We start from the raw sequence: 13,190 nt of genomic DNA, 5'->3' as shown, positions 1-13,190 counted from the left end.
CTCACTCTGCCCTGGCCAGGCCTGGAAGATGGCCATCCCTCTTCCCAGTATCTGCCTTTCACTGTACGGTGATGGTGTTAGGCAGCAGAGCAGAGGCTGAACGGAAGGAAACAGTGCTTTTTTTCTGTAGCTGAAATGTCCTCTTCACTTGTGGTTTACACCATGCCTGGGTGGTGACAAGTCTGTCATGCAGATGCACATGGTGTTGACAGCTGTCTCTGTCCTTGCACCTGCTGGTCTTTTCCTCTAGTGAGGAGAGCAGGAGCCCTACCCCTCTGCATTGCTGGCTGTCCTCCAGGTCTTATCAGACACCAACTGAGGTGGGAGAGGACCTCAGGTGGGAGGGCTCTGGTACAATGCCTGCTCTGAGCAGGCCTAGCACTCACTTCAGACCAGGTTGCCCAGGGCTTCTTCAGTTGGGTCTGGGAATGTCCAAGGACAAATGCCACCACCTCTCCGGCTTCTCCACTCCTTCAAGTTCTCAAGATGAAACTCCCTTTTTTTTTTTTTTTTTTTTTTTCCCCTCCTCCTCCAGGAAACCTGCCTGGTTTAGTCCATAATCATTGTCTTGTTCTCAGTGAAGTGCCTGACTCCATCTTCTCCGTAGCCTTGTAGGTCTGGGGGGTGGGTGGGAAGGGGTGCTGTTAGGTCTCCCCAAAGCCTGAGGGTGAATAAACAGCCTTTCCTTGCAGTGCTCCAGCCTCTGACAACTGTCACATCCTCAACTGGAGTCAGCCCAGAGAGACTTGTGTCTTCTGGGGCGCAGTGTGGCTGCGCTATCTGGATGTAATCTGCCAAGTGCTGAGTAACGGAGAGAGGATCAGAGCCCTCGGCGTGGGCTGCACCCTGGTGTGCAGCCCCTGGTGTGGCTGCCTGTCCTCGCAGCCGGGGCACGCTGCTGACTCTGCTCAGGTACTGCCGCTCTGCGGCCGGGCTGCCTCTCTTCTTGGCTTCTCAAGGTGGTCTCTGCAGGGCTGTGAGCGCTTCTAGGAAACTGATTCTGTATGAAATAAAATACCTCAGTTTTCCTTTATTACCAGGATCGCTGCTGTTACAGTCAAAAGTGAACTTACAGGAGTTAATGTCTCCAACATCACGTTTGACCACCAGCTCTCTTGTTTCTCCTCACTCCTGACTGCCCCTGTGGCTGTGCTGACAAGGAGATGACGCGGACTTGACCCAGGCGATCTCTGAGAGGTCAGAGCGTGTGCTGGGGAGTGCCTCAGCGCCGCAGGGCAGACAGAGTGCTCCCTGGGCGCAGCCGTGCTGTGGGCAGCTGGCGCGTGGGGCCTGGGGAGCAACCATGCAATGAGCAAGAAATGGGAGGATGAGCAACTCCATCACACCCACCTGAGGGTGTTGCTGAAGCATCTGCCTCCGTCGTGGTTCCTGTGGGTGAAGCGAGTCCTGCTCTGGCGACAGGTTTTAGTGTAACTGGGGGAAGGCGGTAGAAACGGGATGTGTCAGCTTGGCTAGAGACCGCATGGAAATCCTCAGCTGCCTTTAACCTGTGCGTGGCGTATTGCTTTGCACTGTGCCTGGCTGCTGCCTCCTCCTTCTCTTGCCTCGTGCCGTGGGATGCAGAGCCTGCTGCATCCTTGTGCCTTCGGAGGACAGTTGCCCTGGGAGCGGTGTGGCAGCACCAAAGCCTAAGGCTATCCTGACCCCTTTGTGGCATTCGTCTGCTGGTTTGTGCTCTCGCTTTTTAATCCGAAGTTGAACAAACCTCCATCTGTACTTCAATGTGAGAAGGGAAGAAGGCTGGGGCTTGGACAGGCTGGAGGTGGCTCACCCCTGTGTCACTGCTCCAGGGCCTTCCTGAGGGGCTGTGTGGGAGCAGCATTCTGGAGTCCATGTGTCCCTATCCCCAGTTGCTGGTAGGCCCTGCCCAGCAAGGAGCAAACCTCATGCACCCCCAAAGTGGTCCTTCTTTCCCCTCCTGCCCCTCTGAAACCAAATGGCTCCTTCGTGCAGGCTTGCCTGCCTGCAAGGATGTCCTTCCTAGGGTGTCACCTGCTTCTGTTCAGCACATTAGCGGTGAGGAGCAACTCTACTGGCCTCAAGTATGTGCGGAAGCTTTGTCAGCCAGGGGGAAGCCCTGGGGCATTGCCCAACGCGGCCAGTGTTGTGGCACTGGGCATTGGGACAGGTGGCAGCACAGCAACACCAGCTCCAACAGGAGGAGACGCTTCCACCATCTCCAGAACTTTCTACTGCCAGGGAAGCTGCTCTTCCCCATGGCCTCCCAGCCTCAAGGAGTTGGGTTATTTTCCTTCTGTTTCTAGTGCTGTCCCAGCTGTGTGTCTCTGCCAGACCTGCTCTGGTGTCCCTCCAGGTGGAGTGTGGGGATGTTAAGGGTGTCCCTGGGGAGGGCAGCCAAGCCCAATGGTTGCCACCAGTTGATGTAACTGCAGCTGGTTGCACAGGCAGCGGTGGCTGACAAAGCTTCTACACATACCCCCCCCAGTGCCACCCTCGGGGCCCACCAGACTCTCACAAGGACCTGCCTCTCCTAAGTGGTGGCCAGGAGGAATGGCTTCAGACCCAGGTGCCTGGGATGCTCTCCCCAGGCCTGGGCTGTCACTGAGCGAGTTCCCCCATCCCAGATGTGTTCTGCAGCTGGACATCCAGGCATGCGAGGGACAGGCACCCATGGGAGCTGGGGGGACCTTCCTGCTGGCAGGGACACAGACAGGAGAAGGCTGCAGGGCTCAGGTCTTTTATTGCAAAGAGGGAGATACAAAAAAAGGACAGTCACCCCCTCTGGTCTCCCCCGGGCTCGCAGCTGGCTGAGGGGTGACAGGCAGGGGAAGGTCCGGACCTCGCTCCCCCAGGATGGAGACCCCGGCTCAGGCAGGAGGGAGCAGGCTGCTGACAAACACTGAGCTGGAGCCAGGGCCAACCCCAACAGCAGAGCGGGTGACCCGCAGTGTCCCCATGCAGCCACCATGGCCTGAGCCCTGGCTGGCCAGAGGGCAGCGCTGCGCGGGGAGCGCTGATGGGGGGAGCCCGGCGCAGGGTAGGGCTGCCTGGCCCCAGCCAGACATGGCGTGTGGCAGGCAAACATGGCCTCCTCTGCTCCACTGCCCGTCTCACTCGGTGGGGTGCTGAGGTCCCAAACTGCTCTGTGGCCTTACGGGGGGTGGCCCTCATCGTGCCACCCTCGGGGACTGGAGCAGCTTCACCCAGGGAGGGAGGGAGCAGGGTCGTTGCCCACTGTCCAGGTGGGGAGCCCAGCAGCCCACCTCACGTATGCAGGTACAGCCAGGTGTGGTGGTGCCCAGGCTGTGGCTCCTGCTGGCTTGTCACGTGTTGTCCTGGGCCAGCTCCTCAGGGCAGGCAGGCTGGTCCCGGGACTTGTGCAGCCCCGGGGAGGGCTGGGCCTGGGAACTGTGCTGCAGGGCAAGGTCCGGCCCTGGGGGCGTGTGGTGCCGGTGCCGCTGGTACTGCACAAACGTACAGACCTTCAGCCCAATGGCCAGCATGTTCTTGCCCATGAAGATGCTGGAGACCCGGGCGTCCCTGAAGAAGATCATGTTGCTGCCTCGGATGAAGATGGTGGTGATGTTGACAGTGAGCATGCTCAGCATGGGGTACAGCATCATCCGGTGCGGCATGATCCCGATCCCTTGCATGCTGATCTCACAGAGGGACACACAAGGGAGGACGAGGAGCAAGATGTAGCAGTAGAAGAACATGATGCCCTCGGCCCAGAGTGGCAGCCCCTTCTTCTGGGGCTCCCACAGGTTGGCCTGGATGTCCAGCACGTCCAGCATGTCCACAATGACCCAGAAGAGGCGGTTGCGGAGATCTTCTTTCTTCTTGAATGTCCTGACGTACTCCATGTGTTCCGTGGCCACCAACAACACGTAGAGGGCTGGGATGCAGATGGAGAGCAGCAAGGTCAGTGCTTTGCGGGCTATGAGATCCAGGCTTTTCCGGTCAGCTTTATAGTTCTGGTATACAAAGTAGACCTTGATCTCCAGAACGAAGACATACAGGAACCAGAGGATCATGGCGTAGCCCCGCTTAGCTGTCTTTACCTCTGCCCCGACCCAGATGGCCACGTAGCGGAGCACCAGCAGGAAGCACACGTCACCCACTGCCACCATGACACAGATGCCCAGCTTCCTGGAGCCCTGGCTCTGCTCCACCAGGTAGGCATCCATGAGGACGAGGCTGGTCATGATGAGCACAGTGGAGAGGCACACGTGAGGCTTGCTGACAGGTGGTGGGGGAACCATCCTGCACAGAGGAACAGGCAGGGCCGTCAGGGAGTTGCTGGGATTCCCCATCCCCACACTGGGGCCCCCTTCTGTCCCTCTCTCCCCAACAACTGTGGACGACTGAAAGAAGGTGGGAGGGCTCACAGACTCTTCTCCCACCCTCTGTGCCCGGTTTGTTCCAAACCCTCAGACTCCTAGCTGAAGTGCTCCTGAGGCTCCTGGCCAGGGCATCCTGGTGGCACATGCTGGCTGAAACCCAGCTCCTAGGCTGCACATGGGGGTATGGTGGGGCAGCCTGGACAGCCTTCAAGCACTCAGGATGCTACCGCCTCTTCCAGTAGCTCACCATGCTGATTAGCCTCGGCCATGTGAAGGGTACATCCCTTATTTTCCATGGGATTTCCCAGCCAGTGGCACTGGTTATATTCTCCACCCCATGGCACACAAGACCATATCTATATTTTTAACCCAAGCAGGTCCTTAACTGCTACGATCCAGGACAGCTCTTTTTAGTCTCCCTTATTTTCATGCACAGCATGAGGCAAAGGATTATTTTTAGCCTGGCTGTCCTGAGGGGTGGGAGGGGAAAAAAAAAATCAGACCAACATCTTCAGCTTCCTTCAGCCTCACGCTCGCCGCGAGCTGTGCCTACAGCTGTTTGCCCATGCCCGCCCTGCCCCAGCGCGATAAACTGAAAGCAAGGAAAAGCAGTGCCAGGACACAAGGAGCTCTGCAACCGGACCTCAATTTCAGCTGGATGCTCAGCTTTCCCAGGCTGGGGCAGAGGAAAGCACGGCCCCCGAAAGCACCCTGCCTGCCTCGGACAGCAGCGGGGCTGTCAGGCTCCCTCCCCCTGGCCAAGCACAGCTGCGGGCAGCTGCTGCCAGAGATGGAGGGAGGACGGAGCCGGGGCCTCACCAGGCAGGGCTCGGCAGCTGCTCTGGAGGGGAGCCAGCCCCCCGGCTGAAATGGAGGATGAGGCTGGCCTGCTGACTGTGTGGCACAGCGCTGCACGATGGCTGCCTGCGCAGAGCCCGCTCAGCCACACCTGGGCCATGACCACCATCCTGGTCACCCGGCGGGCAGCGCGTGGGTGGCACTTGACCATGGAGCAAGCGCTCGGGAGCAGGATGGAGGCCATGTGGTTAACGGTCACCCCCGTGCACTGATGCTCCTGATGCTGACACTGACGGCACGGGGCCCAGGGCGCAATCTACCTGAGCTCCTGCTTTTTGGCCAGGGGAGCAGGTGTCCGGCACGGTCGTTCATCTCTGGACCCAGAAACATCCTGGCACGTTGAGGGAGGCAGTGAAGCCTAAGTCTGCCAGACCCGGCTGCCTCCAAGGGGGAGAGATGAGAGGCCGGCGGGTACGGGGGATCTGCTGGATGTGGCACAGCTGGAGTGTGCTACACAGCTGGGGTCTCTCCTGCGCTTCACCCCACGGCCTCGCCAAGCCTTCGGAGGGGCCGGGGCTGTCCGCCCGCAGCCCAGCCGCTGCCCCACCTGACGAAAGGGGCTTTGCTGGTCCCCACGCCCGCCCCGGGCTCGGAGCGGGGCCATCCCACTCCGCTGCCTCCCGCCACGGCAAAGCGCATCCCACGGCGGGCTGCGTCCCCTCGGGGTGCCCGGGCACACGGACGCCCCCGGCCCTGCCTGTCCCAAGCACCCCCCCGGGATGGGGCAGGCCCTGCCCGCCGGCCGCGGGGGCCCGACCCGAGGAGGGGGGCCCGGCGCGGCCCGCAGCCCGCCGCCCCCCGCCCGGGCCGCGCTTACCTCGGGCGACTCCCCGGGGCGCCGGGGCAGGGCGGCGGCGGCGGCGGTAGCGGCGGGGCCCCGGCGGCGGCCCCGGGCCCGGCGCGGCATCGCCCGGCGCGCCCCGGCGGCGGCTCTGCGGCGGCGGCGGCGGCGTTTGGCCCCTCCCGGCGGGGCGGGCGGGCGGGGACTGCGGCGGCCCCCGCCTCACCGGAGCGCCCGGCACCGCCCGCCGCCCCCTCTTGCTCCCGTCCCCTCCGCCCGCCTCCCTCCGGCAACCTCCGGTTTCCCCCGCCCGGGCACCCTCCGGCCCCCATCAGCTCCCGCCGCGGGGCCACATCCCGCACCCACCCTGCCTCCTGCCCCTCGGCCTCCTCCGGCCCTCCCCGGAGTGCTCCATGGGTGCTCCCTGCCGCAGACCAGGAGAGGCCCCAGGGAAACCTGGGGCGCCCAGTGAAGCCTGGGCTGGCAAGGGTCCAGCCCGCTGGCGGGCACCGGGACCCCTCCTCGCTGGGGCCTTGGGGTCCTGGGGAGCTCCAGCTCCAGCTCTGCAGGACACTGGTAGAGCTGGGGGCTTGCACGCAGATAAACCAGGCCAGCGGAGGCAAAAGGTTTCCCTTACCCTGGTCCTTCTGCAAATGCTCTCCTATCAGACTGAGCAGCTTACCGCATTTAACTCTGAGCTTGTTTCTAATTGATTTAGATCTTAGCTACAACAGGGAAGGTTTTCCAGTATATTTCCACTCTGACTTTGAAGTGCTTATTGTAAATATATGTATTTTGGAAGACTGGGAGGCGCTCGGATCTCTGGAGATGGGCTAAGAGCAAAATCAGGCACAGACCTGAGTGAGAGGACAAACGCCAGTCACAGCCACTGAGTGCCAGAAGTGCAGCCCACCTCACCTCCAGCCACTGACAGGGTGGCCAGAGGTCCCCTGTTGTATCTGATGCCCTGAGGCATCTTGGGTGGCACCAGAAACGTATGAACCCCACCTGTAGTGTCCATGGCAAACGGAGACAAGGAACCAGCATCCAGGCTCAGCTCACGTGTCTCATGGTGAGTGTGGGGTGGTTTATGCAGGCAGGTGAATGGAGCAGAGCTATGGGTTGCAACAAGTCAAAGGCTTTGGCTGTGGGATCGTTCTCCTAGGCTGGGAAAAAGCATCAGTCTCCCGAAGGGCTGAAAGAGCGGGAAAACAAAGCAGCCAAAGCAACCTGTCTCCAAAAAGGAACGGAGACCTTGCAGCTCAAGCTGAGTGGAGAGCACTGTGAGGCATGCAGGGGGAAGCCAACACAGAAACAAAACCTAGATCTTTCCTGCTGGACACAGAAGCAGCAGTTCTCACTCAGTACCAGGCTGTAGGGAGGAGTGAAGGGTCTCTGTCCATGGAGGCACCCGGGGGGTGGCCGCGGAGGTACTCACGTGACAGAGAGAGGAGAGAGGTGCTAGAGGCAGCTACCAAGCAGTGGGGCTAAAGACAAGATGATTCATCCCTGGGCTGGAATCATAAAACCCCTGCGTCTTCACTAGAGACTAGGACAGGAGGTGACAACATCCGCGTGGGAAGCAGTAAAGAGCTGCTTTAACGAGACACATAAAAATAAGCAACCAGAGCAAGAGCAGATAGTTACGTGCTTCTCTAAAACATGATGCTGGAACCAGGGTGCCAGAGTTTGCATGTGGATGCAGCTGTGATCCAAGACAAAATGGAAGGAAACCGAAGAGGGGTACACCAGGGGTCCCAGGCGGGTAGCTGCTCCCTGGCTGCTGCTGGCTCCAGACCTGGGAGGAAAAGCATCTTCAGCTTAGCCCTGTGCTGCTTAGGACACCTGCACCCCACCCTTGTCACTGAGGAGTCCCTCTAGGGCGGTGACCACAACGCACTCAAAAGGTGTTGGGAGAGAGCCAGAGCAATCCATCAGTCATGGTGAACATCCTCAAAGGAGAACTGCAGGAAGCGGGGGAAGTTTGTCAGCGAGGAACAGCAAGCAGCGGCTGTGATGGGGAAAGGCTGGCAGTGGCCTGAGGACCATGCTGAGAGCTGCGGCTGATCCAAAAGAGCCCTGCGGCCGATCCAAAAGAGCCCTGCGGCCCTCCGAGTCTGGCCGCGGAACGGAGGGCTAGAGGTGGCTGGAGCAGATGGGCATTTTTTAGGAAGGCAATTTAAAAAAAACAATCTGAGAGCAGGTTCTGAGAGAAGGGTCACAGGGTGCTGAAGACGACTTGAACATCACAAAAAGGCCTAAGGCGCGGAAGGTGACATCAGAGTGGAGAAGCAAGAAATTGAAAATTTCTTAGAAATTCCAAGGAGATCAAAGGAATGAACATAGAGCCAGTCCAGGGAACCATTTGTCAAAATACAGAACGGAGGGGACGGAGCTAAGCAATGCTGACAAGGTCCTTTGGGGTGCAGGCTGGCCCTCTGAAAAAAATGGTGTCTATCGAAAAACTTAATTTCAAAAACCGCCACATGCGGCTGCACGCACCTGATGGGACAGAGTGGGTGCTGCTACTTCTGCTGGCAGCAAGTCGGAGGAGTGATGGAAGGACCACGTCACGGAAAAGCGGGTGAAAAGGGTCGCCTGGTGCAAAGCTGTGGCAGCGCACACGCTGGCCCACCTCCCCGCACCCAGCGGGGAAGGCGGTAGCTGGTAACGCCTGCGGTCCTGGCAGGAAACGTTGAAAACTGAAGCTTGCGGCGTCGAGTCTGGAGCACACAAATTGTGGAAGTCCCTGCAGAGCAGGGAGCCACCCCAGCCCTTCACAAGGTGACGTACCCGAGTGGTGGAGCAGGGACAAGCAGCCCAAGCACTGGTGATGTGGCACTGTCCCCGGAGGCCGGGCTGGATGGAGGGGGGACGGAGGGGGACAGCCCTGGGAACGGCTGTTTGTGCCACAGCCACTGGGGGTCAGTGCAGACCTATGCAGCCTGCTCAGGACAAAGCCATCCCTGGCTCCTTGTCATCCGCCTGTCCCCCCCCAAACCCGAACATCCCCCATATACTCTCCAGCCCTAGCCCTAGTCAGAGCACCCCCAGCCCCCCCCAAATTGCCCACGGCCCAGCCAAATTCCCCTGTGCTGGGGCTGGCTCGCCCGAGGACAGCACCCTTTCCCACCGCTCCGGACTGGGGCTGCAGGTTGTGGTCGCAAGGGAGAAAAACATGGCTTTGCACCACAGAAAGGTGCTCCTACAGCTAAAACCACGGCGGTTTGAGAGAGATATCTGTATTGAAGAGAATACTGAGCAGCTGCAGTGTCTTGCTGCTTGTCCAGGGTGCAAAGGCTAAGGTGACACACGGCTCTTCCAGGAACAGCGTGGATGAGAAAAGTGCTGGCCCAAAGGGACCAGGTGCCCTGCGTGGGCTTGATGAACATATGGGGGCACGCTGTGGCACCTTGTCTGCCAAGGACAAAGATGCCGGCTGCTACAAGGTCTCTAAACAGCGTTGAAGTGCCAGGGAGAAGGCGGTGGGCATGGTCCATTTGGATTGCAGCGACACATAGGAAAATAAAAAGGTTTTTCTGGAGGCATATTTCAAGCTGGTTGCCTGGATGATAAAGAGCAAGGTTTCCTTGGGTGCTTTCCCTGATGTGCTCAAAGATCGTATCCACGATGAAGCAAATCTCAGCGGGTGCTTGGCACACAGGAATGTCTCAGCTTAAGAGAAGGTGGGGAAGCAGCTGAATGAGATGATGGCCCTACCAGGCTCTGTTTAAGCTGAAAGATAACCAGGCTTTGGTACTTACAATGAAAACCACAGGAAAATTTTGACGCCCAAAGACAGGGAAAATCCACTGTGAGTGGAAGAGCATAGTTCTGGGTAGCTCATGCTGGAGGCACAAAGTCAATATAGCATGAAGGCAGGAGAAAATGAAGAGCAGGGTGTGTAGCCGAGCCCCCAAATAAACAAAGCGCACCGAAACAGCCTGAGAACAAATGCATACGTTCATCTGCAGAAAAGGCAGAAGGCCGAAACAAACAAGTGAGCTGCACTAGGGATAGAGGTACTTGAAGGGAACAGGCTGCAAGGAGAGCGCAGGAGAAATCTACCGCAATCACATTGAACGTCCCTCCATGGGAAATGCAAGAAAAGGAGGAAGCAAGAAACTGCAAGTGGTGGGTATGATGGGAAAAGGCCATTTGTGACCTGGGGATCATGCTGAGAGCTTCAACAGCTCTGAGACAGCATCACAGAGAGCGGAAAGTGGCATAGAAGTGGCTGGAAGAGATAGGCATCCTTTATCCTTCAGGAAGGCAGGGGAGAAGCAGCCCTCCCAGGACGGAGAGGTGGCCCAGGAGAGCTGCAGGATTGCCAGCCCTTAGGGGCTTCATGGAAGGCTTAGTTTGGGGGCTGTCCCTTCAACAGGCTGCCTTGGGCCGGGCAGAGAAGTGCTTCTGGCCTCCTGGAAGAGAGAGGGCATCCACGAAAGCCTGGAACACTCAGTGCTATTGAAGTACCACACAAATAGTTGGGAATGGACAAAATGGCAAACAGCCAATGGCAAAATGGCAAGTGGATGAAAGCAAACAGCTGGGGAGGCCCTGCGGTGGGTTTTCTAGGGACAAATCAAACTCCTAGATCTAGCAGGGTCCCCTGGAGCAGTCAGCTGCTTTTGGGGAAAGGCAATGATGATACCCAGCTAAGATCAAACCACGATGAGTGGAAATGCCGAGATAAGGCCAGGCCAGTGTGACCATCACGTGACTTTTCTCCTGGCAAAACAAAGTTTTCACATTCATCTGCAGAATGCTATGAAGATGCAGCTCAGCCTTGATCCGGTTGGACTTCCACAAAAGCCTCTGCCAAGATCCCTTAGCAAATGCTCTTAAAGAACGAGGCTGTCAAGGATGAAAGGAAAGGTCCTCTCAAGCATTAATGGCTTGCTTAAGGGAAGGAAAATGCATCGAAGCAGCAAACAAGCTGTTTTGCGAGCAAGACAGGAGGTCTGGGCAACTCTGTGCTGGGATCTGTGCTGTTCTTCAGATGCAGAAATGGGCTAGGAAAGAGGGCAGAGGAGCAAGGTGGAAAAGTTCGATGATGGTTCAGTGTATTCATCTAGCCAAACTGAAAGCTGATGTGAATACCTGCGTGCTACCAAGAAACCTGAAGGTCAACGGCAGATGAAATGTAGAACTGACAAATGCAAATAAAGAAGTTGTCCAAGGGACAGGCTATAAATTAGACAGCGGTATTCAGGAAAGTGACCCTGAGATGCTTACTGATAACCTTCTGAAAATACCTGTGCTGTACTCGAGACCCACAGTAGAAACTGTGGATGTTTTATATTGCTTTGCAAGTCTGTGCTGCTTCTGCTTCTCAAATCCTAAACCCTCCCCTGGCACGAGCCACATTTTTACAGCCTGCCCAGAATAACACTGCCTCAACGGAAAACTCTTGTCACCGCTGAACGGCACAGGTCCTGGCCCCCACAGAAGCTGGGGGGGTTTCTCTTTGTTTCATGGTTCGACCACTGTGGACTCAGTCATTTCTTTTAGCTAGTTTTAAGCGAGAAGCGCTGCAGCTCCTGGTTCATCTCTGCCTCCTTTCGGAATCCCTCAGCCAGCATCACCCTGCTCTGATGTTCCATTTTTTTTTCTCCAGGGGCAGTGCCATTTCAGACCTCTGCTAAGGCCCCGCTAAAGGTGAGGGCCAGCGGGTGATCCTTCCCGCTCTATGCTAGAACGGCGCCGCAGCGATGCATTTGTTCAGCTTCTGCGCCACAGGCTTGCCCTAAGCTCTGCTCCTGCGCGCCATGCTGGTCCTACAGATGCTCCGGTGGGTCCTTGTTCCCAGTGGTTTTGAGGGAGAAGTCAGTTTGAGCTCTCCGCTTCCTTTTGCAAGGCTTTTCTTGCTTTTAGCTTCATCCCACCAGGACCGTGGGTCTTTATTTTCCCCGTTCCAGCCCCGCTCCAGCACTCTGAAGGTCGTTTCCTCCTCGTGTCCACCCACTGACCCCCCCCAGCACCGCCGTACTGCTCACCCGCCCCTCACTTCCACTCACCCCTTCAACCGTCCCTGCGGCACCCCTCTCCCTACAGCGGCCGAGTGCCGTCGGCCCCCGGGGGCTCTGGCAGACCTCTCCGAGACACCCCCTCACCCAATGCAGCTCCCCCAGGGGAGCTCTGCACCGATCCCCCGGACCCTCCCCTCATCCGCAGCTCCCCCAGGGCCGGGCTCTGCACCGACCCCCCCCCCTCAGCGGCCGCCGGGGGTGGCAGCGCGGCCCGGCCCGGCCGCTCGGCTCCCCGCTGCCATGGCAACCCCGACAGCAGGCAGGCGGCGGGTTGGGGGGGGAGCGGGCGCGCGCGCGACCGCACCCCTCCACGAGCTCGCGCGGGCCGAGCCTTCTGCGCTTTAAAGGGCTCGCTACCACGCCCCCCCCCCCCCCCGCCATCCCTCCCAACGCGGCCGGGGCAGCGACGCTGTTCCCATTGGCTGGCCCCTCCCCGGTGGCCGTGTCCTTTCCCTCCTCCGATTGGCCACTGGCCCCTCCGCCCGCCTCCCCCTTCTCGGCTCCGATTGGCTGCTCGCCACAGTCGCCATCCGCGCCCTTTCCCCGCGCCGATTGGCTCGTCTCCCGCCGCAGGCCGCGCCCTGGGCGCGTTCTGATTGGTCGCGGGCCTCCCCCCTCCGTCCAACCCCCCCGCGCCGCCGAGCCCTGCCACGCTCCGGTTGGCGGCCGCGGGGCGCCCGGGCCCGCCCCGCCGCGCGAGCGAGCGGCCGCGCGCCGAGGCGGAGGCCGGCGCTGAGGCGAGGGGCTCGGGCCGCCCCCCCCCCCCCATCGCCAGTGTCGGCGGCGGCGGGATGGCGGCGGCGGCGGCGGCGGCCGGCGCGTTGGGCTCGGGCCCCGCCGCGGGGCCCCCGGTGGTGGCCGGCGGAGCGTCGTCGGCGTCGTCGTCGGCGATGGCGGTGGCCGGTCCCGCGCCGGTCCCGGTGCCCATGAACCTTTTTGCGACGTGGGAGATCGACCGTTCGGCGCCGAGCTGCGTGCCCAGGTGAGCCGAGCCGACCGGGGCCTCGCCGCTCCCCTGCGGGGGCCTTGGTGAGCGCCAGGCCGGGGATGGCACCGGCGGAGGGGGGAGGCGGTTCCCCATCACCCCCCCCCCACACACACACCCCGCCCCGCGCCTCCGGGATCGGCGGCCGCTGCAGCATCCCTGCCCCGCCGGGCCGGGCTGGGCCGGGCCTGGGACCGCGCCCCCTCGGT

General features: G+C 59.9%; 2 protein-coding genes across 5 annotated transcripts in view; one reads left to right on the top strand and one right to left on the bottom strand.

Annotated features, from left to right (window-relative positions):
* Positions 1–2,671: 2,671 nt before the first annotated feature.
* LOC128907973 (transmembrane protein 121-like) lies at positions 2,672–7,688 on the bottom strand. 3 transcript variants are annotated; one of them, XM_054197431.1, is made up of 2 exons: positions 7,612–7,688; positions 2,672–4,245 (listed from the first exon to the last, which is right to left on the bottom strand). In XM_054197431.1, exon 2 carries the CDS (start codon positions 4,242–4,244, stop codon positions 3,306–3,308), a length of 939 nt encoding a protein of 312 aa, XP_054053406.1. In that variant the 5' UTR covers position 4,245; positions 7,612–7,688; the 3' UTR covers positions 2,672–3,305. The 3 variants fall into 3 exon arrangements, with proteins under 3 accessions (XP_054053406.1, XP_054053405.1, XP_054053407.1); XM_054197430.1 differs by lacking the exon at positions 7,612–7,688 and adding an exon at positions 6,001–6,076; XM_054197432.1 differs by lacking the exon at positions 7,612–7,688 and adding an exon at positions 5,444–5,683.
* Positions 7,689–12,773: 5,085 nt separating this feature from the next.
* Positions 12,774–13,190, top strand: part of LOC128906876 (phosphofurin acidic cluster sorting protein 1-like) — a 66,750-nt gene continuing 66,333 nt past the window's right edge. The window contains exon 1 of one of the 2 annotated variants that reach the window (XM_054194919.1): positions 12,774–12,978. In XM_054194919.1, the coding sequence (XP_054050894.1) occupies positions 12,788–12,978 (191 nt within the window). In that variant the 5' untranslated portion in view covers positions 12,774–12,787. The remainder of the gene's footprint in view (positions 12,979–13,190) is intronic. The other variant, XM_054194920.1, reaches the window with a different exon arrangement.

This window comes from Rissa tridactyla, chromosome 3, assembly GCF_028500815.1.
Source record: "Rissa tridactyla isolate bRisTri1 chromosome 3, bRisTri1.patW.cur.20221130, whole genome shotgun sequence".
Lineage (NCBI taxonomy): Eukaryota > Metazoa > Chordata > Aves > Charadriiformes > Laridae > Rissa > Rissa tridactyla.
This window is presented reverse-complemented; position numbering and strand designations above follow the sequence as displayed.